The sequence below is a fragment of the Tachysurus vachellii genome, chromosome 1 (assembly GCF_030014155.1).
Source record: "Tachysurus vachellii isolate PV-2020 chromosome 1, HZAU_Pvac_v1, whole genome shotgun sequence".
Taxonomy (NCBI): Eukaryota; Metazoa; Chordata; class Actinopteri; order Siluriformes; family Bagridae; genus Tachysurus; species Tachysurus vachellii.
In genome coordinates this window covers 14,217,609-14,244,534 of record NC_083460.1, presented here as the reverse complement: position 1 = coordinate 14,244,534, position 26,926 = coordinate 14,217,609, and the positions used below count along the sequence as shown (strand labels likewise).

Here is a 26,926-nt window from a genome sequence, read left to right as displayed (position 1 = left end):
TATGTGCACTACTTAGGGTACGAAATAAAGGCTAGGGCAGGTTACAAAGTGCACACGATTAGAAATTTACAGGTTTTTCGGATACAGCTAACGGAGAGCAGAGTGGTTGAAGTCGGGAATATACTTCGCTTGTGTTTTGACGCAGATTAACTCAACAAACGGTTTTGACGGTGGATTTTCATGCGATTTCAACGACGTTTTGGAGAATATCAGCTACTGTTAAGAAGGAGAACGTGATAAGAAACGGAAGGAAGGTTCTGGAAAAACTCCCGTCGCGTCTTGTTTACTTTACGTGGTTCTACGTTTAAACTGTTTCTTTTGTGCCACCATTATTATTATTATTATTATTATTATTATTATTATTATTTATTTTTATTTTTTATTATTGTTATTTTTTTCCTACAAGATATTAACGTTATTGGTCTATAAACGTCGGATATTTCTGCATCTTTTAATTCAGATGTTTGAGGATGAGTTCTTGAAAACTTTCTGGCTTCTCTAAAGTATATGAATATTTCTCCGTTTATGGATTTTTTGGAGGAAATGCGTTTATAATGTCGTCCCCTGAAGTGCAATGGCATTAAAGGAGGCGTTTGGTTTGAGCACAACTTCAACATAAACAACTAGGTAAGAAGAAAAGATTGTACACAAAAAAAAAAACCCCAAACAAATCAAATATTGTCGGAGATTAATTTAAACGTTTCTATAGAAACGTGCGCGTGCAAGATGCCTCTCTGCTGTACCATGAAGCTACTGTAGAAGCTACACAATGCTGGACTTGTATGATTGATGCGTTATTTTTTTTTTTTGCTTTGTTTGCTTTTGTTGCATGGCTCTGGTTGTCAAGACTTGTTATTTGCAAACCTGTGCATTTGTTGTGTGCACTTTTGCATGGACTCCAGTGCCTGTCCATGCACCTGATGTCAGACAGCCATGGAGTGAGTGCTGCATCTTCTGCTTTAGTGGCTCTAATCAAAATAAAGCATACACGTTTAGATGTTTTGTAATGTATATCTACTGGTGAGGGTCATCTCTGTCATGTATAATGTTAGATCCAAAATTGGATCAGCCCCTGAATGGGTTGAGTGATGTGAAGATTTGGTTTCGCTTGTTTAATTCCCTCTTGAAACTCCTAGGGTGGAGGTTTTGCAAAGTTGTGTTGACTTTGACACTTCGTGTGTTGACTTGACTTTCAGAGTGACATATTGGACTTTTTGCTTATATGAGTTGGTCCTTTGCTTGTTTAGTTTGGCCCTTCGAGGTGTGACATCCATTTCTTGGGTTGTAGAGTGTTGATTTGGATATTTGGCTTGTAGTGTGTTGACTTAGTGTTGATTTTGTAAAGATTCAGTTTGCTTTTTGGGTTGAATCATCTTTGTGTGGGTTCCAGACTTGTGAGTCTTTTTGAGTGGACTTTTGTGGACAAATATGATCTCTTTAGGGTTGAGTTGGTCAAGGAGGGCTTGAATTAACCATTTAAGTTGACCTGAGTTTGTTGCTCTCGCGGGTCGAGTTGGGCTCTCGCGGGTCGAGTTGGGCTCTCGCGGGTCACATTGGGCTCTCGCAGGTTACGTTGGGCTCTCGCAGGTTACGTTGGGCTCTCACGGGTTACGTTGGTCAACTGTTCATGTTTTGAGTCAGTGCTGAGAGGGCTTAGTTGGCCATTTATGTGCTCATTTGTCATTGTTAAGTTGACCCTTTGATAGTTGCGTTGGTGATGACAGGGTTTAGTTGGCCACTTGGAGTTTAGTTGAAATTAACACTTGTTGAGTTGAGTCTATTCTATGAGGCCTTATTTGGTCTTTAATGAGTTAGGTTGGTCTTCTAAGAGAGTAGCTGGCTGTATCTTGTTTATATGTCTGAGTTTTCATTTGGTTCTTTACAGTGGTTGAGTCTTTATCAGCTGTTCTAGGTGTAAGGTTAGGTTTTAGGTTTTCCTGGGTTGAGTGCTGAGTTAGCCCTTGCCACGTGACATGTCTGGAAGAACGATGAGCCCACTTGTTAGTAGTGAGGCAGCCTTTATGGTATTAAGTGAAGAGATGTTTCGGCTCAGGGTCAGAGTGTCAGGTCGGCCCTTTATGTCGATTACCACATTTTAGAGTGTTAGGATGGCTTGAGCAATGATGAACTGGCCTATGATGTGTTTAGTTGGCTTGTTAGTATTACATTTAGTATTCATTTGGACCAGTTTGCTAGTGTACATTTGGCTTTTGTGGGGTTGGTGTCGTTTTGCTGTAGTATTGAGCTGTTCTTATATAATTATTTCAGGTTATATAATTTTGAGACAAAAAATGAACACAAAGAGTTAATTTGTCACCGTAGGTGTTGATTTAACACCTCGTGTGGTAATCCAGCTGGGATGCTTTTCAGTTCCTCAGCCTCACTATGTGTGAACTCGTTCTGATTATCATTTTCTTTGACTGACTCCTACAAGCACTTGCACTGTATCTGCCATTGTGTTTTTGTGAGCTTTAGCCTGCAGTAAGCGATTCATCATTGGGTCCCTGCATGCGAGATGCACAATTTTTTATTTTATAACCACTGACTCTGACATTTTAAATGAAAACATCTAAAATGTTTTGCAATACGTTTTTTCAAGCAGTTAGTTCTGTTTCGAAAGTGACCCAGAGCTTATCTGAAATCTCACTTCAGACAAGGAATGTCAGGTATGGTATTGTTCAGCTCGGTGCAGAAAACACCTGCAGTCTTCAGCAAGCGTCTAAGAACACCACAGATCGATGTGAAAATCTTTGTTGACGTTTAGAGGATCATCATCTGCAGTTTGACATGGATGTGAAGAAATGGGCAAACAAACATGTACTGTGTCTGAATGATCATGTGCTCTTATAATAAGTCATTAAATTGATTCGAATGAGTCACTAGCTACAGTCTCAAATTCGTGATTCAAAGTCCAGATTGCAGATACGTTTTCTAAAAAGAAATTTTCAGATGACAAAATAGCAGCTTGTTCAGCATTTGTGATAAACAAAGCCGTAACACATTCATAAAGCACACAATCAAAACTCTCATATTCATGTTAAAAAAAAAAAGCTTAATGACCCAATACATATTTTTGTACTTGAATCAGAGAATGCCGTGACACTGAGATAAACTAAACTGTCTGAGACCCTTGTAATATCGATCAACCTTCCAGCTACATCTCCACTCTGGAATTTTATTCCCATCAAGAACCTTTACTGTATATCGGGAATCAGGATTGAACCGTGGAAGAAATGCTAACATCTGCAAAAACATGAATATTTGACCTTCATTGCTAATACTTTACAATTGATACAATTTCACAGGTTTAATGCTAAGTTTTTTATGGCATTTTGTTTTATTAAGAACAGTTTTACACCTAATAGACTGTTTTAAACAATTCTGAATTAAATCAGAAATTATTCTTTTGATTCGTTTGCCTTTTGCTTTGGTTTGATTTGGGCAGGTATAAAAACCTCCAGGCATTAAGAACAAAGGGTTCAGATTTCAATAATAATTCAGCAATTATTTAAACAGCTAGCTTTAAAACGCTGTTTTTCTCATGCAGTGTTTATTTATTTTTGTTTGTTTTATCCGCACAATTCCATAACACGTCGCATTTCTGCAGCACTATGGATTTATCAGCTCACGTCTCAAAACACACAGCATGTTTGATTCACTTCCTTAGTCAAATCACATTCTCAAGTTGATCCCCTCCAAAGTGAAATGACATTGCTGTGTTCTCGATGTCTAAAGAACCGACCGAGAACCGAAACGCCTACGTGGAAGCTTGCTCAATAGTGCTGTTTAACACCTGCGCTGGGCCTCAACTCAATCCCTGAGGAATTCCAGAAGGTTTCAGTTTTTTATTCTGAGATAAAAATGAGTTGGATTTAAGTCACGTTAGTTGACCTCGCACATCTAATTACATAACATTTGTCTTGTGAAGACACTAGCCAGTTCTTCAAAATCCTAACCGGAGAACTAAACCCGGCACTAAAGCTGGTGAAAAATAGGATTGAGATAGATGCCTGATTAAATATAGACTTTAGAGTGTTGTTCCAGCTGCAGGCAAAGTTCTCTCTCTCTCTCTCTCTCTCTCTCTCTCTCTCTCTCTCTCTCTCTCTCTTTCTCTCTCACACACACACACTCTCTCTCTCTTTCTCTCTCTCTCTTTCCATCTGGCTATTAGAGAGTCCACGTCAGATGCACTTCAGCCATCGGTTTAACCAGAATCTGAGACGAACAGCTGGAGGAATGTTGGCCACCTTTTACGTTTTTGGCCCTAAATTGGGGCCTGAGAGAAAAGCTTGTGTTGAGGTTTTGGCAAAGCTACACATTATGCCATTTTTTTCTTTTCTCGCTTTTTCATTTAGAAATAAAACGTTACAGAGCTGCAGTTTATCCGTCCACTGGGTTTTCAGATGAATGAGTGGAAAAGAGAATGCTTGTGTTTTTGGGGAATGCAGGTTTGTTATGAGGAGCAGCAGCAGGAACGGATATTTTCATGCATTTTTAGATGCTGAACATTGAGAAAATCTAAACTTTTTTGTTTTTTGATAACATATTTTTGTTTAAATAAAAAAAAAACGGGAGGAAGTCAAGGTTCGGCACAGTTGGGTATTTCACCGATCACGTTACTTCCTCTCGTGTTTCAGTTGTCCTGCTCAGCTCAAGAGAGACACGTTATGTAAATGTCATACTTTGTCACCAGAAAAGGTGAGAGGGAGATTTTTCTGTCAGTCATGCTGCCTTATTTAGTGTGTAATTGGTACGTGACAAATAAATGACACAGTGATAGAAGAGTCTCAAGGACAGGTCAAAATAAATATTTATCTGAATGTCCAGGCACGCATGTCAAACTCAAGATGGCTGTAATCAAGCCGTAAACACAGAGCGAGCAAAGTTTACGTTTCCAAGGCCAAAAATGAGCTTTTTGTGCCTCAGTTGGTTTTCCAGATCAGCTCACATTGCCCCATAGTTCAATCCTTCTTACACTTGAAGGAAACAGTGTTCTTTCCAAATATTTTTACATAATTTGGATTATATGATATTATATAAAAGGATTTAATTGTAAAACCTGTATTTTTATAAGATAAGCTGTTTTTTTCCTCTTCATGTTTTTCTGGGTTGAAATTGAACAAGCTTTGGTGACCTACAGAATAATGAAATAAGATGAACAATTTAATTCAAGTTTATTTGTTTACAATTGACATTGTCTCAAAGCAGCTTTACAGAACATAAACCTAGAACAAAAGATTAATATAAAGAATAATATAAAGATTAATATAATACAAAATTTAAGATTAATATTATATATATTTAAATGTGTATGTATTTATCCCCAATGAGCAAGTCTGAGGTGTCTCAGGCAGCAGTGGCAAGGAAAAACTCCCTTAGATGGTAAAGGAAGAAACCTTGAGAGGAACCAGACTTAAAGGGGATCCTCATCCACATATGGGTGACACTGGAGGGTGTGATTATAAATATACAGTCTGACAAATGTTGTATTGATGCAAAAGATCAGACAGACATGTGAAGATAATGTAGGTTTATTTCTCTTGTGATTCTCTTCTGCAGAGGACTGTCACACCCTAGAAAATGTGAAAGCCTGATTAAGGAGTCGTTCACCACATTTGTCGTGCACCTATAGCAATGGAGAGGAGCAAGCGAAACTCCATTGCGGGGTTTCCCAGGCGGACCGATCGGCGGGAGGACCTGGATGGAGGCGTGTACGAAGCAGAGACAAACCCCGCCCAACTGGACAGGTTGTGTCCTTCTTCCTACCGTGCCCTCATCAGTGCCTTCTCCTGCCTGACGCGCCTCGACGATTTTGTATGCGAACGCATCGGCTCTGGCTTCTTCTCAGAGGTCTACAAGGTAAAGAGTTTGCTATATTTACGTTCCTAGGCAAGTTGAGTAAAAGTTGCATCCTGTAAATGCTTTTGGTGCTTCTAAAAGTTCCAGTTTTATAACTGCACTAGAACTTGTACTAATCCCTGAGGTACACCTACAATAAGATTATGAGTTATACAGATGTACGATAAAGAATCCTCGATTCTGATTGGTCAGAACATGTTGATTTATTTTCTGTCACAGCAGATGAGACAGTTGTTCTGGCTAGGTTATTGTTTCTATAGTAACAGATTACACAGGGACCCATACAGTAGGAACTCCATGTAACCAGATAAAAATGTGTGTCTAATCTTTGATTTCTCTAAAGAGAGGTTTATTTAATGTTTATGGAACAAGTCTCCAGAGCTTATGCTGTAAGGTTTCCCAGTAACAAGACAAATCCTATTTTTTCTGTTTAGTCAATTTCAAGTGGCTGGTTAAGAAATTAGGAAATTTATTTTGTGGATAATTCATAACCTGACACTTAAATATGTTGTGTTTTTTAATATTGAATTGTAATTGGGAAACTGGTGTAAATGTCACATCAGGAAAATAACTTCTTCACTTCTTCCCACCACTCCATCATTTTCTTCTAACAGCATGCCATTTCCTGGTTTAAAAACAAATGGTGTGCTGAAGGTAGGGGAACATAATGTTGTGCAGGACAGGTGGTCCTGAAGACCAGGAGTTAAGAACCCTTGGTATAGATGACTACTCATGTTAAAGCATCCTGCGTAGTTTGGAAAAGGAGTTCTGGACATGCAGAGCTGCTCATCTGCTCACATCAAGCCCACTGTGGAGATCAATCCCTCTATCAGTGCAAATGAACCAGTGACTGTTGGAATGGCAGAACTTCCTGGAAGCCACTGTTTATGCTTCAGTGGGTGAGAGATGATGCAGGACTGACAGCACTGTGTGCTCGAGTTAAAGACCATTTAATATGGTCTCAACTTATGGCAGAGACAGGCTCTCCCATGTGCTGGCTTCTTGAGGTTCCATCGCATGAGAAGAACTGGTTTTGGTCACACCAACCCATGGGGTTGTTAGAGCTTATTATACTGAATTCTGTTGTTGACCAGGTGACTACACAGGAGTAATCTCCTAGGAACAAGTTGATTAACCTTTAAAACAAACAGAAAACAATGGGACATAGGTTGAATTCCTTCATGTCACATGGCGCAAAACTCGAAATTTGATCAGATGGTTTCGTAGTAGATCCGGACAGATAGCCACGCTGGAACAGGTTTAATTACAGATCCCAACAGATAGCAGGATTCCTTCAAATAAGCTCTGAAACCACCATTCAAGCTTGAATGGTTTGAGAACACATGTGAATGTATGTCCCATGGAAATGGATACCCAGATAGAAAGGTTTCACAGGAGATTAAAAAATATGGCCAGTCTAGACTGGTTTTACACAGATATCCATGCTAAAAAAACATTTGAAAATCTCCATGGAAGGAAGGTTTTGTTGTTGCTTAGGTGAAGTATGAAGGTATGAAGAAAGACAAGAAAACATTTCCGTTAAAAGTAAAACTAAAAAATAGTTTTGTTACAGGTCACAGCAATCCCTCTGTGAAAAGGGAAGAAGTCAAAATCTCTTAATTAGGAAGTCTTGGAAAGGTGGGCGGGGCTGGAGCAGGCACTTCATACTCAAAATTACTTTTCAGTCAACATAACAAGTCTCATCTCTCACAAACAAAAACTTTGGCTGTTTTCAGAAACATGAAACAACATCACACCAAGTCTCTGATTCCCCGATCTTGCTTGACACCAGCAAAGAAATTCTCAGGTGGTAACCCGTGGTGTGACTGTTGTTTCAAAACGGATGGTTGTAATGGCTTGTATTTGGAGCGCATGCCAGCGGATACCTCTCCCCCACAGGCAGAACGTCTGTGGAGCAGGTTGTCTGGACCTGTGTGTACCCTAGAGTGATTGTCTGGGCTTGTGCTTCAACCAGACTGCTCACTCTGTAGGTGGGCTGTAAATCAGCATGGGGAGATAATACATGGCCATCTGACTTCTCATATCCTAGTATCAGATTTAGACAGTTTCATAAACCTTGCCAAATTCTGAGCTTTCGAAACAAGTATTGAATACACGTGAGGGATTCGGCAAACCAAGCTCTAATATAAAAGAAGCCATCAGCTGGGAGGTGGGATGAATCCGGGTTTACTATTACCACCCAGAAGTTTTCTTCAACATCACTTTCTGATGTGTTTCATTTCTGTTACGATTCAGCAAATGAAACACATCACTTTCTGATGTGTTTCTTTTCTGTTACGATTCAGCAAATGAGTGACGGGGATTTGATCAAACCGGTTACACTGGAGACTCCTTCCATAAATATGTCTTTGCAGAAAACTTGTTTAGATAGTTTTTTTTTTTTATTTCTGCAGTTCTCTCTGACCGAATTGTTGCTATAGAAACAAGAACGGGTGCTTCTGCTGGAGCAAATTAATCCACACTGTCTGAGCAATCAGAATGAAAAAATAAACAATTGTGCTGGTGTGTGTGTGTGTGTGTTTGTGTTCACTGGGGAACTCCTGACTCAAGTTCCTCTGAAGCTCTGATGGCATCGGTCCAAAATTTCAATGAAATACAGCCAATCCAACACCCACCAGCTTGGCTGTGCTTTTGTGAAACCGCACTTTGCTTTCTCTAAAACAGCTTTAGCATCATTAATCCGTGGTAACACACCGCACTGTTTATTTGTATACATGCTTCGTCTAGTGTAGATCAGCTTTAGGATGTTCACTCTGGCCAACTCTGAAGTAATTTATTTTTTTTTTAACACACTTGTCATCGAAGCTTCCTGTGGTTTTTCATTCTCGACATATTTTAGTCCATCAGAGAAACACAGACGTGGAGAGGAAGCAAAGATACGGGTCTGCTGTCGCGAGAGAGCGGCTCGTTCACTGTCACTCGTACCAATCTGTAAACATGATGAAGAAGGTCTAGATCTTCTCATCCTTCTGGTGAACGAAGCAAACCTCATTTCATTTCATTCAGAATTGGCGATTCAATACGTTGAATAAAGTACACCTTACTGTATGGAGTTACGGACAACGTACAGACAAAGTTCAAGAGTTTTATCATTTTACATTGTGTAAACTCTAGTTAAATGATCACTATTTATTTATTTATGTTTGTTTGTCTGGTTGCACTTTGTCTGGTTGCACTTGTTTGCAATAAGTGGAATTAAAAACACTTCAGGATGTGTCGTTAAATTCACTTTAGCACACCATCCTGTTGCAGATTAGTTTCCTGTAGTGTTTTATTTCATGCTTATTGTGATGTTCCACTTCAGACACTTTGAATATTGTGTATATATATATCATGGTGTGTTTGTGTTTGTGTAGGTGCGTCACAGAGCCTCAGACCAGGTGATGGCTCTGAAGATGAACAAACTGAGCAGTAACCGAGCTAACATGCTTCGAGAAGTGCAACTTATGAACAGACTCTCGCATCCCAACATCCTCAGGTCAGACACACACACACATACACACACACACACATACATATTTGTTCTGTTGATTGATGGTGTCACATCTGACATGCAAATTACCAAGTAACCAGAGGATGATGTGGAATCTTTTACTCACTTTTCAACTTACATGCTAACTGTACTTATTTTAGAGTTGTCCAGAGTTCCACTGTTATAGTAACATAAAATAAATGTAGCCATGATATGTGAAACCTGTATCGGTCAATAACAGTGTGGTTGGTCAGTGTTCATGCTAGCGATGGTACATTAGCACATATGATTCATCCGTTCTATGCTTCAGCACTCGAGCTGCTCAACCGGCTAAAGTACGTATTTGTAGTCAGGATGTTGGCAGTCAGTGATTATCAGACGTGACAAAGCTTTAGAAAACAGATGTAGTGTAAAGCTGCAATTCTTATTTCTCGGCCATTAACTCGATTGGTAGTGTGTAATGTCTGAGTGGCCGGCTACGGAAAACTACGGTCTCGTAAAAAGATTCGATGTGCACATTTGTCTATAAATGGAACTGCAGTTCAGGCAGCTCGTTTTGGGCTCGCTCTATTTCCGTGCTTGGTGTTTGTACAGAGAATGTGTGCTCGAGCTACAGGCCGAGAGAGCGAGAGAGAGCGAAGGTGGGAGGGCTGAAAGAGGGGAGGCCCTGTGTGTGTTTTTCACAATCACGTCATTGTTTTGTCCCGCTGAACGGGGGCGGAAGGCCCTGAGCGCTGACTAAGGGGGTCTTTGTTATTTAGAAAAAGACCCAACAGGCAGCAGTTATAAATGTCAGACCTGAAGTTTATTACACCATAAGTCCCGGGAGTCACTCCTAAACTGGTGTGGGTTGGAACTGCCCCGGGTAGTGGGGGGAGAACGGGGGACCCAGAGGGAAGGAGATGCTGGTGGACACACACAGTGCTGCCAACTCAGCTCAGCTAGATTTACCAACTTTTTAGAGACTTTTTTAATCAGATTTTAGTGACTAGTCAAAGTGAACTAGAGAACAGTATCAAGTGCAGGACAATCATTGAGCACCTCTACCTCATCCAACCACTAAATATCTCTGTTACCAAAGACCAAGTTCGCTTTACTCCTGAGCAACTGTACAGCTGGAATGTGACTCTGAACTGACGTGGGAGTCAAGAGGCCACGCTAATGGGCAACACAATAACCCTGTATTAGACATGGGGCCATTCATAAACAGTGTCTTCCAGCTGCCCTGTGACGTGTGAAGGGGAGGCAGAGCAACGTGTTAGCGGGATGCCAGTGTTATCCATCAACACTGTGTGTCCTCCCTGTCAGCGAACGTCTGGACAGCTCACTCAGGGACTGTGTGTGTGTGTCCCTTTTTGCTCATCGTTTGCAGTTGAAGCACTAAATATTCTTTCATCACCAACATAGCTAACTACCATGCTAACCTGGAGGTCACACGGTATCACGTGCCCGTCATACCTCAAGATTTAAATGTTACAAAATATTTTAGCCATTTATTTCACAGAGCGAGGTTTGTGTTGACGTTGTTTATTTTCCTGTTATAGCATGTCACAAAGTGTTCCTTTTATACGCCTTCCGAGTCCAGGAACACATCGGCGTGTGTGTGTTCATTGACAAAATGAGTAACAAAATTTGCTAAAACATTTCTAGTGTTTGTGGGCTTTATTTCCCCACAAACATTGTGCGGTTACCGTAAAACCCTGTATGCACACACACTCTGGGTTATAAAGTAGATTTGTGTCTTGTGAAAGTGCTATTTTGAAAAAGTCCAGCATTTTTAACCTCATTACAGACTACACACAAATTCCACTCAGGGGCTACTGTAGTGTTGCACTGCGCTGAAAACACCAGGTTCGTTCCCCACATCGTCTCACTTCTCTCGGCTGTCGAGCCCTAATCCTCAGTGACAAATTACAGGATGTGCTCTGTCTGGAGAAGATCATTCCAAACTTGTTGAAAGGACATCAATTAGAAGCTGGAATCTTCAGCTGTCACTCCTCCAGCTTTGCTAAACAATCCACAGAACAGGACGGCTGACTGGAACAGGGCGTCCTGCTTCTTTAAGACATAACACGAACAACGCAGAATGGGACAAAATGCGTAGACACACCGTAATCTTTCCTCTGCTCTGTTTTTGCAGGTTCATGGGTGTTTGTGTGCAGGAAGGTCAGCTCCATGCTCTCACAGAGGTAAGAAGAGCCTCCAGGCAGGCTCTGACATGCTTCCACACTCACCTACAGCACACATTCTGCTCTACAAAAGTTCTAAATCATCACTGAGCTGTTGTTTTTGTCTAACCGATACTGCTTTTACAAAACTGATGATCGTTAATGTGTGAAAACGTTTAACACCTTGTGATTAAAACGTCAATTTTTCCACAAGTTGTACATTACAGGTTGTCAAAAAAATTATTTGGAATATTCCATACAAATCACATCAGTCGAGAAGAAAGTACAGTTTATATATATTTTTATATATATAGTAGGGACTTGGTACTGATTTAAGGGTGAAATGCCTGGGAAAAAAAGAGATAATTTATCCAAGATGGTTGAACACGCGTTCGTTTTGTTCCGTTGTTAAAAAAATGATCTTTTTAAATGTTATTTATTGTTTAAGAGGTAGCTTAATCATCAAATCACTGTTTCTAAACAATAAACTTATATTGTGTAAAGGGCTAGTGCTGGGACTGCTGTGAGTGTGTGCATGTGTGTATGTAATCAGGCCGTGATTGGCAGCTAAATATAAAAGTAGCAGTAGGAGCCAGGTTAATTAAAAGTTAGCTGTTTGTGTGTAGGAGTATGGTTAGGGTTAGGAATACGGTTTGGGTGACACAAACACTTAAACGCTAAAGGAATGCGACTTTCAAAACATACTCAAAGTGGCTCAAAGAACTCAAAGTTCCTTCCAAAACATCCCTTTCCTTGGGATTCGATACATATTTTAGAAATTTCATGATTTCAGAATTTCTTCTAAATTACAACAGAGGCAGATTCCAAATATTCCACATCACGATATTTCAAATCAAAACATAGGCACATGGGCAGTTGTGGCTCAAGCAGTTGATTGGGCAATGCAGAGCTGCCACTGTTGGGCCCTTGAGCAAGGCCCTTAACCCTCACCACTCCAGGGTCGCTGTATCGTGGCTGACCCTGTGCTCTGAACCCAACATTCCCAAAGTTGGGATATGTGAAGAGAGAATTTTACTGAGCCATGATGTATATGTGACAAAATAAAAGCTCTATTCAATATTCACACCTGTTTCACCTGAGTCACTTTACGTGAACATTTGGGTACAAAATGATGAAACGATGAAGCTGTCTGATGTTTTTTTTACACATTTTAAACTCATCGGTGTAACCTATTTCCTACCCGGTCATGACACCACTAATGTGAAAATGAGAAATTCAGATAAAATAAACACAGTTTTACCACAAACACCACAAGAGTGTGAATATCGCTCGGCAAAAACCTTCATGCTGTAATTAAAGTATTTCTCATGCTAAAGCAATCAGAAACGCAGTAGTAGTGTTCATATATGGCGCACGCTTCTTAATAATCAGAGCTGATCAGGGACATGTTTCCTCAAACCCATAGAAATGTGTAAGTTTTTTCTAATTAGAAATCACATTGCTTTAAAGAGGTTCCTCAAGGATCAAGACATAGAATAATGATAGTATTAGTGAAAAAAAATTGTTTCCCTAATGCTTGTTATATTAATTAATAGAGAATAACAGGATTTTACCAGAAAATCATCACAGCGTAGTGGACAAGACATCAATTTTATAGAAAACCTCCTGTATAACACAGGCCTCCATTTTGTTTCTCAGCAAGCAAGGGAATGTAATCTGTACATCCACTCACTACAGTCCAATCATCTTTTTCCAAATTTCTTTAAATCTTTTCATTTTCTTTAGATTGACCATTAAATATACATTTAACGATATTAGATTTTCTGACGCCATATTTGAGCCAAATGTGCGGATTTTTGCTTTACAGCATTGAGAAAATCCAGTGCAGCTTGTCACGAAATCGCAGCTCTGTGTCACACGTACACAGGAAGCCAACGTCCGTCTGTCTTGCTTCGGCACTCTCTAGCATGAACATAGGGTTACGAATGGAACCCCGGTGCATTCAAACCAACTGCAGGAAGGAAACCCAGCATGCTGCTGCTTTCTCTGCATCTCTGAATAGCATTTTTACCACCGCCATCAAAATAACTGAGGTCTATTTTCAAGTGAAATAAATACACAGTTGTGTACCACGATTCTTGCGATGGTGGCCTGGCTCTTGTGTAATTAATTGCAGTTCCAGCTAAAAGGTTTCATCACAACGTTTCCACACAACGTGACAATGTGGATCATTGTCTTTTCCTCACTGTGGAAAAAACGAATCAGCCTTTATTCAGCAGAGGTTCAGGAGAAGTTCTTTTAGAGAAGAAATTGTTATTCCCCCAGGCATGACTTCCTGTGTGTGTGATCGGTATTGATTAGAAGGGTTAAAGGGCACATGGGACTGATTAGGTGAATGATTGACAGTTCATTTACAGATGCTGCGTGTTATCAGGCGTCGTTCCTGCACAAACCGGATCTTCGGTTAACACGATGAATAACAGATGAGCTCCGGTGCCATGCGCTGCATTAACACACACCCACCAGCGCAGCCTCTGGTGTGTTATATACAAACACAAATCTGTCATCGGTGTAACTCTGAACAATCCACACCACACATCTGCCACCTGGCGCAACCCTGCCCGAGTATCGTGACAGAGGCTGTAATAGTCATCACTTATACTAATTCATTTTTTTTCTAAAATACCCCGCTGTCCTTGACCCACGCTTTATTATTTGATGTGCCTAATGGAAAACATATCAAATGTGTTCATATTGAAATATTTATGATGTGTTTAGTGATTCTGGTGCTTTGTTTTTGTTACCTGTTAAAGGTTAGAGCTTCTGCAATGATGTTGCAATATATTTAATCCATAACAGTCCTAAAAACAAAACAGCTTCTTTTACTGCTCAGCAGCAACTAAAGCAACTCTGCACCCCTAACAGCATGGCATTGTGGGTAATGTAGGAAACTGTTAACCCCATGTGAAAATTAGTCTCATTACCCCATGAGCTTGTAGCTTGGAGATGTAGCTTTGGTCAAACAGTAAAGAGGAAGAGATGGAGATGGAGGAGATGGAGAGAAAGAGCAGATGTCAATGTGGAGGTTAAACGGCTTTAAGAAATGGCGAAATTGGGGTCAGTCTGTGTAATGTGAAGCACACAGTGCAGGGATGTGAAGCTAAACCGTGCATTAATGCTACCGATTTGTTTATTTTTTTATTTATTTTAATACAAATTAAAACAGTATTTTGTTCAGTTTGGATTACATATAGCCAAGAAACACCTTCCAGGTCATCTACATTTGTGTCAAATGAAGTAAACAGGGCAAAAATAGCCAAGCCCAGACTAGGAGACTGTATATTTAGCCTCAAATAGATGAGCTAGCAGTCTGCTATGAGAGAGAGAACATGTGCACCATAACATCCGCTTAAATTTAGCTGTTACAGCTCCCGCCTTCATCTCTCTCAAAACTCTGATAGATGCGTCTCGACCAGGCACCCGCTTTGTTTCAAAGTTGTCCGATTCACAGAAGACCAGCGAAGGTGCCCCGATGGCCGCCAGCTCTGTTCCAGAGCGGACATTGAGACGTTATTTGCATTCGAGCACTCTGTTGAAATAGGAAGCCGATACCTTTAACACTCCGGACGACAGGACGGGCATAAAACACTGTACTATTATCATAAAAACATGATGAAGTGGTAGAGATTTCTAATAATGGCACATACTTAAGCATTTCATTCCTCTTTTATTACAGCCTATATGTAGGTTATTTATTACAGAGCAAAGTGTCACTTCTGTTTGATCTTTTTATAGTTACATGTAATGCTGTAGACTCTGCCTTGGAGTTAATTAGACAAAAAAACAATTCCTTACAGGAAGCATCATCAGATAACGAGCTCATTAATATAACCACCAGAGCTTCTGTTAGAGAAAATGAATTGACACCGTCCGACTAATCAGAGTCCAGGATTTACCCCTGTCAGTTCATACACCAGATGCCACTAGGTATTAGTGTGTGAGACTTTGTGTAATGTTGTGTAAAAGTGTTTACTTCTTCTCCTTGGTGGATTTTTTTTTTTTTAATCGTTTTCTTTTATAAACGATGATGTCATGGCTGCCCTCGTCCTCACCCTGCCTGTCAGCTAGTTTAGTCACTAGTTTAAACGACGCCTCCCGCGTGAACTTTAGCTCCGTTCAGTAATTCCATTAGCTCAGATTAAACAGCGAAAGATAGAGCAGATGACCAGATAGAGGTCTCAGAGTACAGTTCGATTTAAGGTCAGTGACGGCAAACGGAGGAGGAAGAGGAAGCATCTCTGATTTGAAATATCTTCACTTCACAATGCTATAATGCAGTTTGATTTTCTCTGAGCGTTTGCGTCGAGTTCAGGCAATGGAGAAAGTAGGACAAAGAGGGACACTGAGTCTCTCGGTACGGTCAAGTAATAGAGAATGTATTAATAGAGCAGCCAAGCCAAGATGTACACGTACACAGACATTTAAACCACTTCAAATTGAAAACCAGTAAAAGATTGGCTTTGCTGTTGGAAAATCCATCTATGCTGATTTGTGTTTGTTTGTTTGTTTTTGTTTGTTTGTTTCTTTGCTTTACATTTTTATATAACCAGACCCACTGAGGTGGATTTTCTGATGTAGTGACCTCAGGATTGTAAATTTTGCCTCAAGATTTTTTTTAAAATAAGAATTTGGACAGAAGAACAGCATGTGGACATACAAAGAAAAATTGGCAACCAAAAAACTCGAGACTCGACCAAAAATTCTGTACTTATGTCTTTCATACAGATTTGTTGTTTAATGTTGTGTTGTTCTTGTTGGTTCCCACAAAAATAAAAAGTAGTCAAGTGGTTAAATAGGCAAATAATGGATGTAAAATATCTTAACTAACATAAGTAAATAAAATATTAACAAGGTATTTGATGATAAAAAATAATTGATATTTTATTATTTTTCAAAACATAACACGAAAGTAATGTGAAACAAAATGTATTAAAAAATAAAATAATGCAATAAAAGAATACAATAATTAAACAGAACACAGTAAATAAAAGCAAAGAAATGTCTGTGTACACACTTTTAAATATTATTTCTTTTAATAATAAACAATTTGTTTGAAGTAAAACAGTGTGGGCAAGTGGTATCATGTATAATAACAAAAACCTTTTGTTAAAAATAGAAAGAAAATGCAAAAGTTTTTTTTTTTAATTACTTTTCCCTCAGGCAGAATATGGGCCTGATGACAGAAAAATGAGAGCGCTGCTGTAATTTCTTGTACTGAGTCGATTCCTAATATCCAGGTTTCCTCATGGTCATTTGCCTGAACCTCTCTCTTGTTGTTTTTTTGCAGTACATCAATGGCGGAAACTTGGAGCAGCTGCTGGACAGCAACAAGTACCTGAGCTGGACCACTCGTGTCAAAATTGCGTCAGATATCGCCATGGGTCTGGCCTACCTGCACTCCAAGGGCATCTTTCACAGAGACCTCACCTCTAAGGTAACGAAAGCCACAGTAACACTCGCGCTTCTGACACACGTTTCATGTTCATGTTTATCGAAACAGCAGCCTCACAGGAGCATCGTTACACTATTATGAACGCTCTGATTGGCTAAGCTGTAATTGACAGAGGAAAGGTACGACGCTTGATGCGCCGCCTACCCAGAGAGCACGGCTAATTTTGTCACACTGGTATCATTCTTTAGAAAAAAAAATAATAAATCAGACACAATATGCATTCCTTTCTAAAGCTAACCAGTTCACGGTATCTTCAGTCCCTGTAATGTCTGGAATTGCAAAGATCTGTTTATCTAGATGGATTAATGCATGCTGCAGAAGTGCTTATTACCAGAGGAATCCAGTACGAAACCGCAAGCAGCGCTCGCGTTTGTACACGTGACCTTCTGACGGAATGTAAACACTGAGGATCGTTTCTCTGCAGCCTGAATAATTCTCAGACTAATTTGACTAATTTAACCGGCCGCATTGCTCACGAGGCAGAAACACTTTTTTTTCCTGCCCTAATGACTGAATCATTCGTAGTCAATTATGAAATAGTAGTAGGTGAACGTGGTTATTGTGTAGGGTGCCAAAACTTTTCTCCGGTTTTACCCAAAGATTTAAAGTGCCATCTATGCAATAAATATTGGCAGTGCATAAGTATACTGTGTGTGTGTGTGTGTGTGTGTGTGTTTTTGCAGAACTGCCTGATTAAATCAGATGAAAACAGTTACACCGGCATTGTTGGAGATTTTGGGCTTGCAGAAAAAATCCCCACTCATGAGTAAGTTATCCGTTGTGTGTGTGTGTGTGTGTGTGTGTGTGTGTCCTCCAAGACTTGCACCTTTAGTTCTACACCTGGCTAATCTGCGATTTGTGTTGTGATCAGCACCAATATTAATGGGCAAGCAACTGTAATGTGTTTAATGACTAAAGATAAAGCGAGGAGTGTGTGGGTTTGTGTGTGTGTCTGCATCATGGGGCTTGTAAGGGCATCTGATCTGGCAGAACATAGCGTTCAGAAGTGAACTAATATTAGAGCTAATAATACCAAAGCAGCTAAAAAAGATCTCTCTCTCTCACACACACACACACACACACACACACACACACACTCTCACACACTACTCCACTCACATTAACATAATCAAAGACTTCCCCTTCACCCCACAGGGTTCTTTGTGGAACATGCGTGAACTCGTTTGAGAATCTCCCTCTCTTGTGTCCGCAGGGTCGATGGCGAGAAGCTGTCGGTCGTGGGTTCTCCATTCTGGATGGCTCCGGAAGTTCTGCGAGACGAACCATACAACGAAAAGGTGAGGCGGCAAGATCCAGAACACCTGCCATTACAGTTCTGTACACAACCAGACACAAACCATCTCAATTTATACTAAAGAATGCGAACGTTTCTCCGTGTCCGTCTCCAGGCCGACGTTTTCTCCTACGGCATCATCCTGTGTGAGATCATCGCCAGGATCCAGGCCGATCCCGACTACCTGCCTCGCACCGAAGTCAGTCCTGTGCTCTTACAGATAAATCACTCTCACCTGAGAGATACCAAAACTATCAAAACTAGTAACACACTGTATGCTGCCAAGAAATGTGGGAGTCCTGTTTAACACCCTGAACACAGATAACTCCTCCTGCATGCACTCAAACGATAAATAAATAGAATGATTTAGACAGAACCTTCCAGTCCAGATCTATAAACTCAATCTATAAACCTGCATTCATGCATCAGAATCAGGTTTAGACAGTAATTTAAATACAGACTTGTTTAAAACTGTGTGTGTGTTTTCACTTTGGCAGAACTTTGGCTTGGATTATCACGCGTTCCAGCACATGGTCGGTGACTGTCCTCCTGACTTCCTGCAGCTCGCCTTTAACAGCTGCAACGTAAGTGCTGTGACTTGACGCTTCATCTTCATCTCACCTTGAGCTTCTCTCTTCACTGTCTGCTAGATAGAGAGAATATTATACAACGATTTCTAGAATTCTGTGTATATTGGGTTGCAGATGGACCCAAAACTCAGGCCTTCGTTCCCGGATATCGTTAAAAGGCTGGAAGACATCCAGCGGCGTCTGAAAGCTGAAGATGGAGAAAGGGAGAGGATCCATATACCAGCCGAGATCGATAAAAAGAGCATTGCTAAAGGTGTGTAACCAACCAACACACACATTTTACCTTAGTTTTATGATAATAATAAGTGCAACATTAGGATCCTTACAGCTGCATGTCGTTTGTTACCTCATTAACGGGTTTTGATAAGATAAACGATCCATCAGAAGTCAGGCTCCTGATGGATCGGCAGCAGCCGCGTTCCTCCGAACAGCTCGTCATACTTTGGATGTTTCCTTGGAAGCTGTAAAACACGCAAGACCTGGTCCTCCACCTGACCCCCACACATTGTTCATCAGGACATCACAGCCTGCTGTCTTTTCTCTAAAGCGAGCTGTCTGCTTACACGCCAGCTCCAGTTACACTCTCGTTTTTACAACCCTGCTCTCTAATTTCCTTTGGCAGCTAATCCAGGAAGCGAAGGGAGGGCCAGCTCTCTCACTGGGCATCCCATCAATCATTCAGCATCCCTTCACTCTTCTTCTATTTCTGGACAGGAACATTTCACCACCTGAGCAGCAGCCCCTAGTTTTTTTTTTGTTGTTGTTTAGGTTCTGCCCCTCCACTAAGCTTTCAGCAAAGAACATCTGCTTTGCTTTTTAGCATTATAACAAACAAGGCTGAGTGACGGCGTGATGTTTGTAATTCCACACATAGCACGACTTCTGCCTAGAGCTCCATACAATCCCCTGGTGCGTGCGCTTACCTTTAGTTCTAGCCTGAAGCACACACGGATTAGTTGTGTCTCGTGGCGCCCCCTGGTGGTGAAAGACATTAACTTCACCAGGAAAAAAGGGAGGTTTTCAGTAACCTAGTTGGACACCTCTGGTTCAGGAAAAACATAAACATATAAGTTTGTAATCATTCTTCTTCTAGAGCATGTTTTTTAATTGAAATTAAATCTTTAATCCCCCCCCTTTCACTTTTGAGGAACTTGAAAATGCTAGAACTTTTCCTTTTCTTGTTGAAATACATGTAATAAAGTAACACATTTTGATTTCAGAACTACATATATAGAAAATGTGAAATAATTCAGCATGTGAATTCTCTCTGTGTCTCTGTTTAGGTGATAAGTTCCAAGGTATAAAGCGGCTGAATCCTCTGGGTTTACAGGACGATAAGATCCCACCCAAGTCTCCTCGTCCACGACGCAACATCTGGCTCTCGCGCAGCCAGTCGGATATCTTTTCGCGCAAACCAGGACGCAAGGTCAACGTCCAGGACCCTTACTACAACCCCGGACCACGAGGAATCGCCAAGGTCAACCCCTTCAGTGCTCGTGAGGACCTCAAGGGTGGTAAGATTAAGTTCTTTGACGTGCCCAGCAAGTCGGTGTTCTCGCTCATGTTTGACTTGCACTCGCCACGAGGAAGCGTGAGTTCGTACCAGCCTCAGAGCAACGCCGGCAGCTCGTGGCCTGAACTGTGGCTGCTGCCAGGACGACAGTGCCACTCCCTGCCCGTGTCTCCACAGCAGGCGCTGTGTGAAGCCTTCAGTGCAGCCAGAAGCGAGGGCGGAGACATTCGGCCAAAAGCCCTCAGTGGCTGGGCGAAGAAATATGCCGTGTCCGAGATCCCGCCATACAGACCCCGAGAGTCTTCCAAAACGAGGGCGGAGTCGGACGAGAGTTCGGCTGAGACAGAGGAAGCCATGGACTGCTCGAGTAGCAGAGGCAGCGCCGATGATGACAATGACAAGGAGCGATACCAGCTGCCCAACGGAAACGGAGAGGACATGGAAGCCGAGGATGAAGAGAAAGCATCCAGCTTGTTCTCCCTGACCGGCAGGAACCCGCTCCCTCTGAGCACTCCGGCCGAACCCCAGGAACTGTGCTCCATTGTTCTCGCTCCCTGCCGCGCGTCTGCGTCACCTGACCTACTGTCCCGATGCGACATCTGAGAAGACGCACATCATCGCGTTATTTTACACTTAACACAGCGGGGTGTTTTGAACCAGATCATTACCTGAAAATAATAAACACGCAGCGCTCACACAGACGGAGATCAAATGAATGTATTTTTACGAGCACTATGTTTATCTTAATCTGACAAAACACTTTCTTTGACTCGAAATCGATATTTTTGGGAATCGTAAAAGTTAGAATTAGCAGAATTGTGAATTTGTGTTTGTTTTTTTTCAGGTATTTAAACGTTATTACAGCTATTCACATAATTTTGCACTGTATGCATCTCCTCTTAATTAGCACAATATGATCGCTGGAAGAGATAAACATTCCGTATGCGCAGTTCACCTGGGTTCAAACGAGTGTTACTCCTGCACAGATAAAACGCTTACCCTAATAAACAGCGTCCATGTCTGTAACTACTTAAAAATGTGTATCTTGCACTTGAATCGAGAAACTCGATGGGTTAATAATATTTTTAATGTTTTGTTGGATACGTCACTACATTTCTATGCAATAAGTCTAACCGAAGCAGACTAGTTTTATAGTAATATAGAGAGAAGCTCTATTTTGATATTTATAAGGAAGAAGAAAAAAAAGAGTTTTACTATGTCTTACTTTCCCTGCTGGTCAACTGTGTAAAGCTTATTATTAATACAGTTCGATGAGCAAAAACGTATAAAAAAAAGATTTAAAAAATGTAAAATACATGTCGTGGCGTCTCGACGTGTTTCGTCCTGGCTGTTTTACTCATCGTACAGGTTTGTAACTGATGTTCAGAGATGTATAATTTCTACCAAAGACAGATCAGGACCTTCTTTATTTTGTTTATGGCTTAAAGTTTTTTTTTTTTAAGGTTCAAGTGCATGTTTGTATATTCAGTTGTTTAAAAAGAATAATAAATGATTTGCTTTTGTGTCGTTTAAACCTGAGGGAATGATTCTGGATGCAACGTGTGAGTTTTCTTTGTGATAAATTTCCAGTGACTTTCTGTATGAAACTCTACCTTTGTATAAGATAAAAGCTCACTACTTTGCAGCTGTCTGCTTGGTCAAGCCCCTTCAATGCATCACAGTAAAGGGGGGAGGGGCTAAATAGAAATGCTCCACAAAATGTGTGTGAAACCTGAGATTATGTGCTGCATGAAAAGCTAAGCAAGAAACGGTTCACATTTTTATATAAAATCAGAAAGCTTTATTACCAAAACATAATTAATCACAAAGGCGAGTTCCCGTCTGCTTTGGGCAAGCGTTTTCTCCAGATGTGCTCCATCTTGGTGACGTGAGCTCTGGAGGACTTAGAGAAGGTGCTCTTTGCTACGTGAAGCGGCACGCTCTTGCCGCTCAGATACAGCTTGTTGGCGCAGACAGGAATCCAGGATTCGGGTCCCTCGTCATTCTGGATGGTTGCGAAGGCGAAAATGTATCCGGTCATGAAAGCGTCGAAGCCGGCTCGGTGCGTTCCTCCTTCTGCCTTCCTCTCGCTGGTTTTAGGAGCCTGGTCTCTAGCATCAGGTGCTGCTTTGTGCATTTGTGTGGAGTCGCATTCGTTTTTTCGGGGTTCAGTGTGAGACTCTGCAGCCGAAGCTACGTCGCTTGGCTTCTCTTCGACGTGAGCTGTAAATGTCCCGAGAATCTTTTTGCCATCCTCATCCTCCATGTGAGCTTTCTTATCCAGTGGCATCTCATCGTTCTCCTCTTCTCCCTCCTGCTTTGCAGCTTTCTTCTTCTTCCTGCGCTTCCTTTTCTGCCGCTTGTCCTCTTTGCATTTCTCATCTTGCCGGATGATGAGGTCTGTGTCGTGGGACATGGGGCAGTGAGAGCCGCTGGGGCACCATCCGTAAGCCTGCCGTAACAAACACGACTTCAGGAAATACACAGAGGAGCATTTTACACAGGAAATGTAGTTGTTAAAGATCCTAATACGCACAAACAAGAGTTTTTTGAGTCTCCTTATATCTGTGTTAAACTGTACAGTTTAAAGCAATTATTTATTTGTACATCAAAATAAACACTTTTTCAATCTTTTTTCAAACAATTCATTCATTCATTCGATCCCATACAAATGAATACATCAAGCCTGAGAAGTACTGTGAGTTACTTAGGTTGTTGCCAAGGAAGCAAAATGGCTGGACTTTCTGATACTTTTCAGCTTAGCCCTGGTGAAACAACTTCTTGAAAAGGGACATCTAGTGGCTGCTGTAATCCTAGCAGCCAGCACAAGCTGGGTGTTTTTGAGGCTGGTGAAGGAACCAATCTTGTTTCATAGATGGTTCGCAACATGAAGTGTAACTATAAGGATCGAATAATAACTGAGAGGAACTTACTGAGAACTGAACGCAGATGTTCAGAGGTCCGTCACAGCCGTGGCAGTCGGTGCAAGGCCTGTAGTCCACGTAGCTCTGCATGCTGCCGGTGTAATTACAAAACTCCAGGAAGACGTGAGGTCCGTCCTGAGCAGCCGCGATGGATCTGCTGTTGTCCAGTTTACTGAAGACACAACAGGCATACAGCTCAAAATCTACTTCACAAACCTCCTGCAATTCCAGAACATCTCCATCCTCCATAGTGACATTTCCTCAGAGATTTGCTTCATTTATTTTATCATACAGAAAAGTGTATTAGTTTATTTATTTGTTACGATCCAGACCTCATTTTCTCTCAAGTATTTTTCACAATTCTTCAAGTTAATACTTTTAATGTTTTATTTCTACATTATTGATTTTTCTGTTTATTGTTCATGGATTCATTTTCATTACAGTGAATCTGTTGTATTCATTTAATGCTTAGAATTAATATACTGTTTTTATTTTTTCTGCGTTACAGACTTCTTTAAATGCACCTGTGAGATTTTTTTTTTGTGTGTGTTTATTTATTCATGTCTGAACATACCACTTCTTATATGCGTACTCCAGGTAGGATGCTGTGAAGCGCAGCTCGTACTCGGTGGCGTATTTGGTGTCGTAGATGCCGGCAGGGAACATCTGCGACAGGTCGGCTGTGAAGGTTCCCAGTTTGTCGGGTAGCTGAGCGTAGAAGCACTGATACAGGAAGATCAGGTCGATCAGGCCGTTATGGAGCACCAGAGGCTTGTTGGCTCTCAGGAGCTCCACGAACAACGTACGCATGTTGACACCCTGAGCTTCTCCACCCTAACATACACACAGTTTAAGTATCTCAGACAAAAAGTACTCTTTCCCATTTCTTATATTTGAACCAAATGACAAACTGGAAAAAATCTGAGTTTAATGAATTTTTTATTTCTCAATCTGTTTGTCTGTCTCTCGCTCTGTCTCTCTATTAGCCTTCATCTCTCTCTAGCTCCTCCCCATCTGACTGTCTCTCTAACTCCATCTCTCACTGGCATACTCTATCACTCATGCTAGGTTTGTCTGTCTGTCTGTCTAGCAAGATAGCGCTCTCATATAAGTGAGAAGCCTGAACTTGTCATGCAAATGTTCCACAATATTAAATGAGGTCCTCACTATAAATGGATAAAAAACATTCCCTATTCTGTCCTTTAATAAATTAAAGATGATAATCAATGACAAATCACTGTGGTATAAAAAGGCATAATAAAATACATCCCAAGCGCAGGACTACAACACTCGCCTTATCGTTGCCCTTGTCGTAGGGGACGCCCTGAGCGTACTGCTTGTTGAAATCGAAGCCGTGCTGAACGAGGAACTTCACCGACTGCGGCTCGATGACGTATTCCTCCGCACACAGCAGCGTCAGGTTGTACACCTGAACCTGATACGTCCTGTCCACCTGCAGGCGCAGAGTCGGGACACACTTATAGTTACACAGAACAGCGGCAACTGAACGGTTTTTAAAGATAAAATGCTTACTTTATCATCCAGTTTCTTGTAACAGGCGAGTCCCAGAGACAGAACGGAGCGAGTCCGGGCTGCATGGCATATCGCTTTATAACGATCCTCGATCGACCTACAGGAGAAGGGAAAAACTAAACGAATCAGATATCTGTCTAACAAGTCAACATCACAATGACCATGTTTAAGGACAAATTGTGTAAATATAGAAATTAATATTAATATTCTTTTCTTCTGTCACATATGCTGTCTTTAGAGCCTTTAAAAGCGTTTATTAATACACTTCTAATACTATTATGTTCCTAAATTACTATAAGTAATAAAGGAGGTTGAGTGTTTTCGTAATTACCTCCAAAACTTTGGAATAGTCTTCCTGATGGTGTTTGGGGCTTAGACACACTTTCCCAGTTTAAATGTAGATTAAAATCTCATCTCTTTAGTCAAGCATACACATAACACTTCCCATAATCTTGTGCTCTAATACATCTGACCAAATGAACATTATCATCTAGTGCTCGATAATATTATGAACATCAGCTATGTTAATTCCTCTCCGCTGCTTCTCTCTTTCTAACCATCCCGAGGCACCCAGAAATTGTACCAGCTCCAATTGTCTTCAGTGCCATTAAGATTTTGGACAGCCACTGAGATGAAGCCAACCATGTGAGGATCCTGAAACATCTAGAGATGTACCAGCTCCAGTTGGACTCTTCTACACTAAGAGGAAATGCAACTCCATGTGTTCTTTGAGGACAACAATCTTCTCATCAATACAACATTTATCAGACTGTATATTTATAATCACACCCTCCAGTGTCATCCATATAAGGATGAGGTTCCCATTTTGAGTCTGGTTCCTCTCAAGGTTTCTTCCTTTACCATCTAAGGGGGTTTTTCCTCACCACAGTCACCTGAGTCACCTCAGACTTGTTCATTGGGGATAAATACAAACACATTTAAAATAGATCTAATATCAATCTTGAATTTTTGTATTATATTATTCTTTATATTAACTTTTTGTTCTATGTTTATGTTCCATAAAGCTGCTTTGAGACAACGTCCATTGTAAAAACAAACAAACATAAAAGCCATAGTAATACATTTGAATCGAATTGAATATTAGAACTTGTATATTAGACGGATGGCGGGGCTAATATCCGGGCCGGAAAAAATGTATACAGAAGCTCTAAAACAAAGAGTCTAACCAAATAGTATTACACAGCAATATCACCAAGTGCGTTTGAAACAAATGGATCTTAGAAAATAGAGGGTTGCTTCAGTTCTTCAAACACAATAAGGATTTATTTACCTACTGCATTTTTAATACTCACTCTGCTAGAAGAGCTTTTCTCGCTCCAAGACCACTGAGCTCCTAAAAACATCAACAAATCAGTGGTTAGAGAAGGGAAATGTAAAAAAAAAAAAAAAAAGTGCGAGTGTTTATTTAATGAGTGTTTAAAGGCTCACCGTGTCCAGGGCGATAAACGAGGATGTTTTAAAAGCGAGCACCATAGCAGGCCATAACTCTTTAAAGTTATTACTCTGAACATCAATAACAGGAACAACCAATAAGGAGCTCATCATTTACTATTAATGAACAGTCTATTAATACTAATAAAAATAACAACTATAGTGGGGTCCAATTTTCTTTTTCTATGTATTTATTTTTATATATACTGACATTAAACCTGACTTATTTTTAAGCCCTATTTATTATTGTTTTTATTATTATTATTATTTAAATAAGCCTTTTACTGTTTTCTAGAATATCAATAAACATGCTAGCCTCTGTCGTGTTTGTTGTGTCTGCATTTTCCCAAACACGCATATTAGGATTATAATTACTTCTTTTTCACTTAATTGATGTTTTTAGAGTTTTAACGAATAAAATAACAAGACGTTTTCTATCCAAAATAAATAACCGCTTCCATGCGTGACTTTCTCTCCATGCGAGTATATTTTGTTTGGTCGTGTTTAAATCTGCATCACTTTGACTATAACATCCCCTACCTAGGGCGTAAAAACATAGTGTGTCTCTATTATATAGCGCACTTGTGTGTAGGGAATTGGACCAAATTTGAGTTTTGCCCTGGGGTC

General features: G+C 40.7%; 2 protein-coding genes across 2 annotated transcripts; one reads left to right on the top strand and one right to left on the bottom strand.

Moving 5' to 3' along the window:
- Positions 1-70: 70 nt before the first annotated feature.
- tesk2 (testis associated actin remodelling kinase 2) lies at positions 71-23,034 on the top strand. Its single transcript, XM_060873710.1, has 11 exons — positions 71-627; positions 5,560-5,859; positions 9,237-9,358; positions 11,493-11,541; positions 16,829-16,975; positions 17,677-17,759; positions 18,207-18,291; positions 18,403-18,486; positions 18,785-18,871; positions 18,992-19,130; positions 20,161-23,034. The coding sequence occupies exons 2-11, from the start codon at positions 5,635-5,637 to the stop codon at positions 20,991-20,993; spliced, it is 1,854 nt and encodes a 617-aa protein (XP_060729693.1). The 5' UTR covers positions 71-627; positions 5,560-5,634; the 3' UTR covers positions 20,994-23,034.
- Positions 22,175-26,822, bottom strand: toe1 (target of EGR1, exonuclease). Its single transcript, XM_060873722.1, has 7 exons — positions 26,297-26,822; positions 26,161-26,201; positions 24,848-24,944; positions 24,609-24,767; positions 23,889-24,148; positions 23,324-23,486; positions 22,175-22,842 (listed from the first exon to the last, which is right to left on the bottom strand). The coding sequence occupies exons 1-7, from the start codon at positions 26,411-26,413 to the stop codon at positions 22,213-22,215; spliced, it is 1,467 nt and encodes a 488-aa protein (XP_060729705.1). The 5' UTR covers positions 26,414-26,822; the 3' UTR covers positions 22,175-22,212.
- Positions 26,823-26,926: the final 104 nt, after the last annotated feature.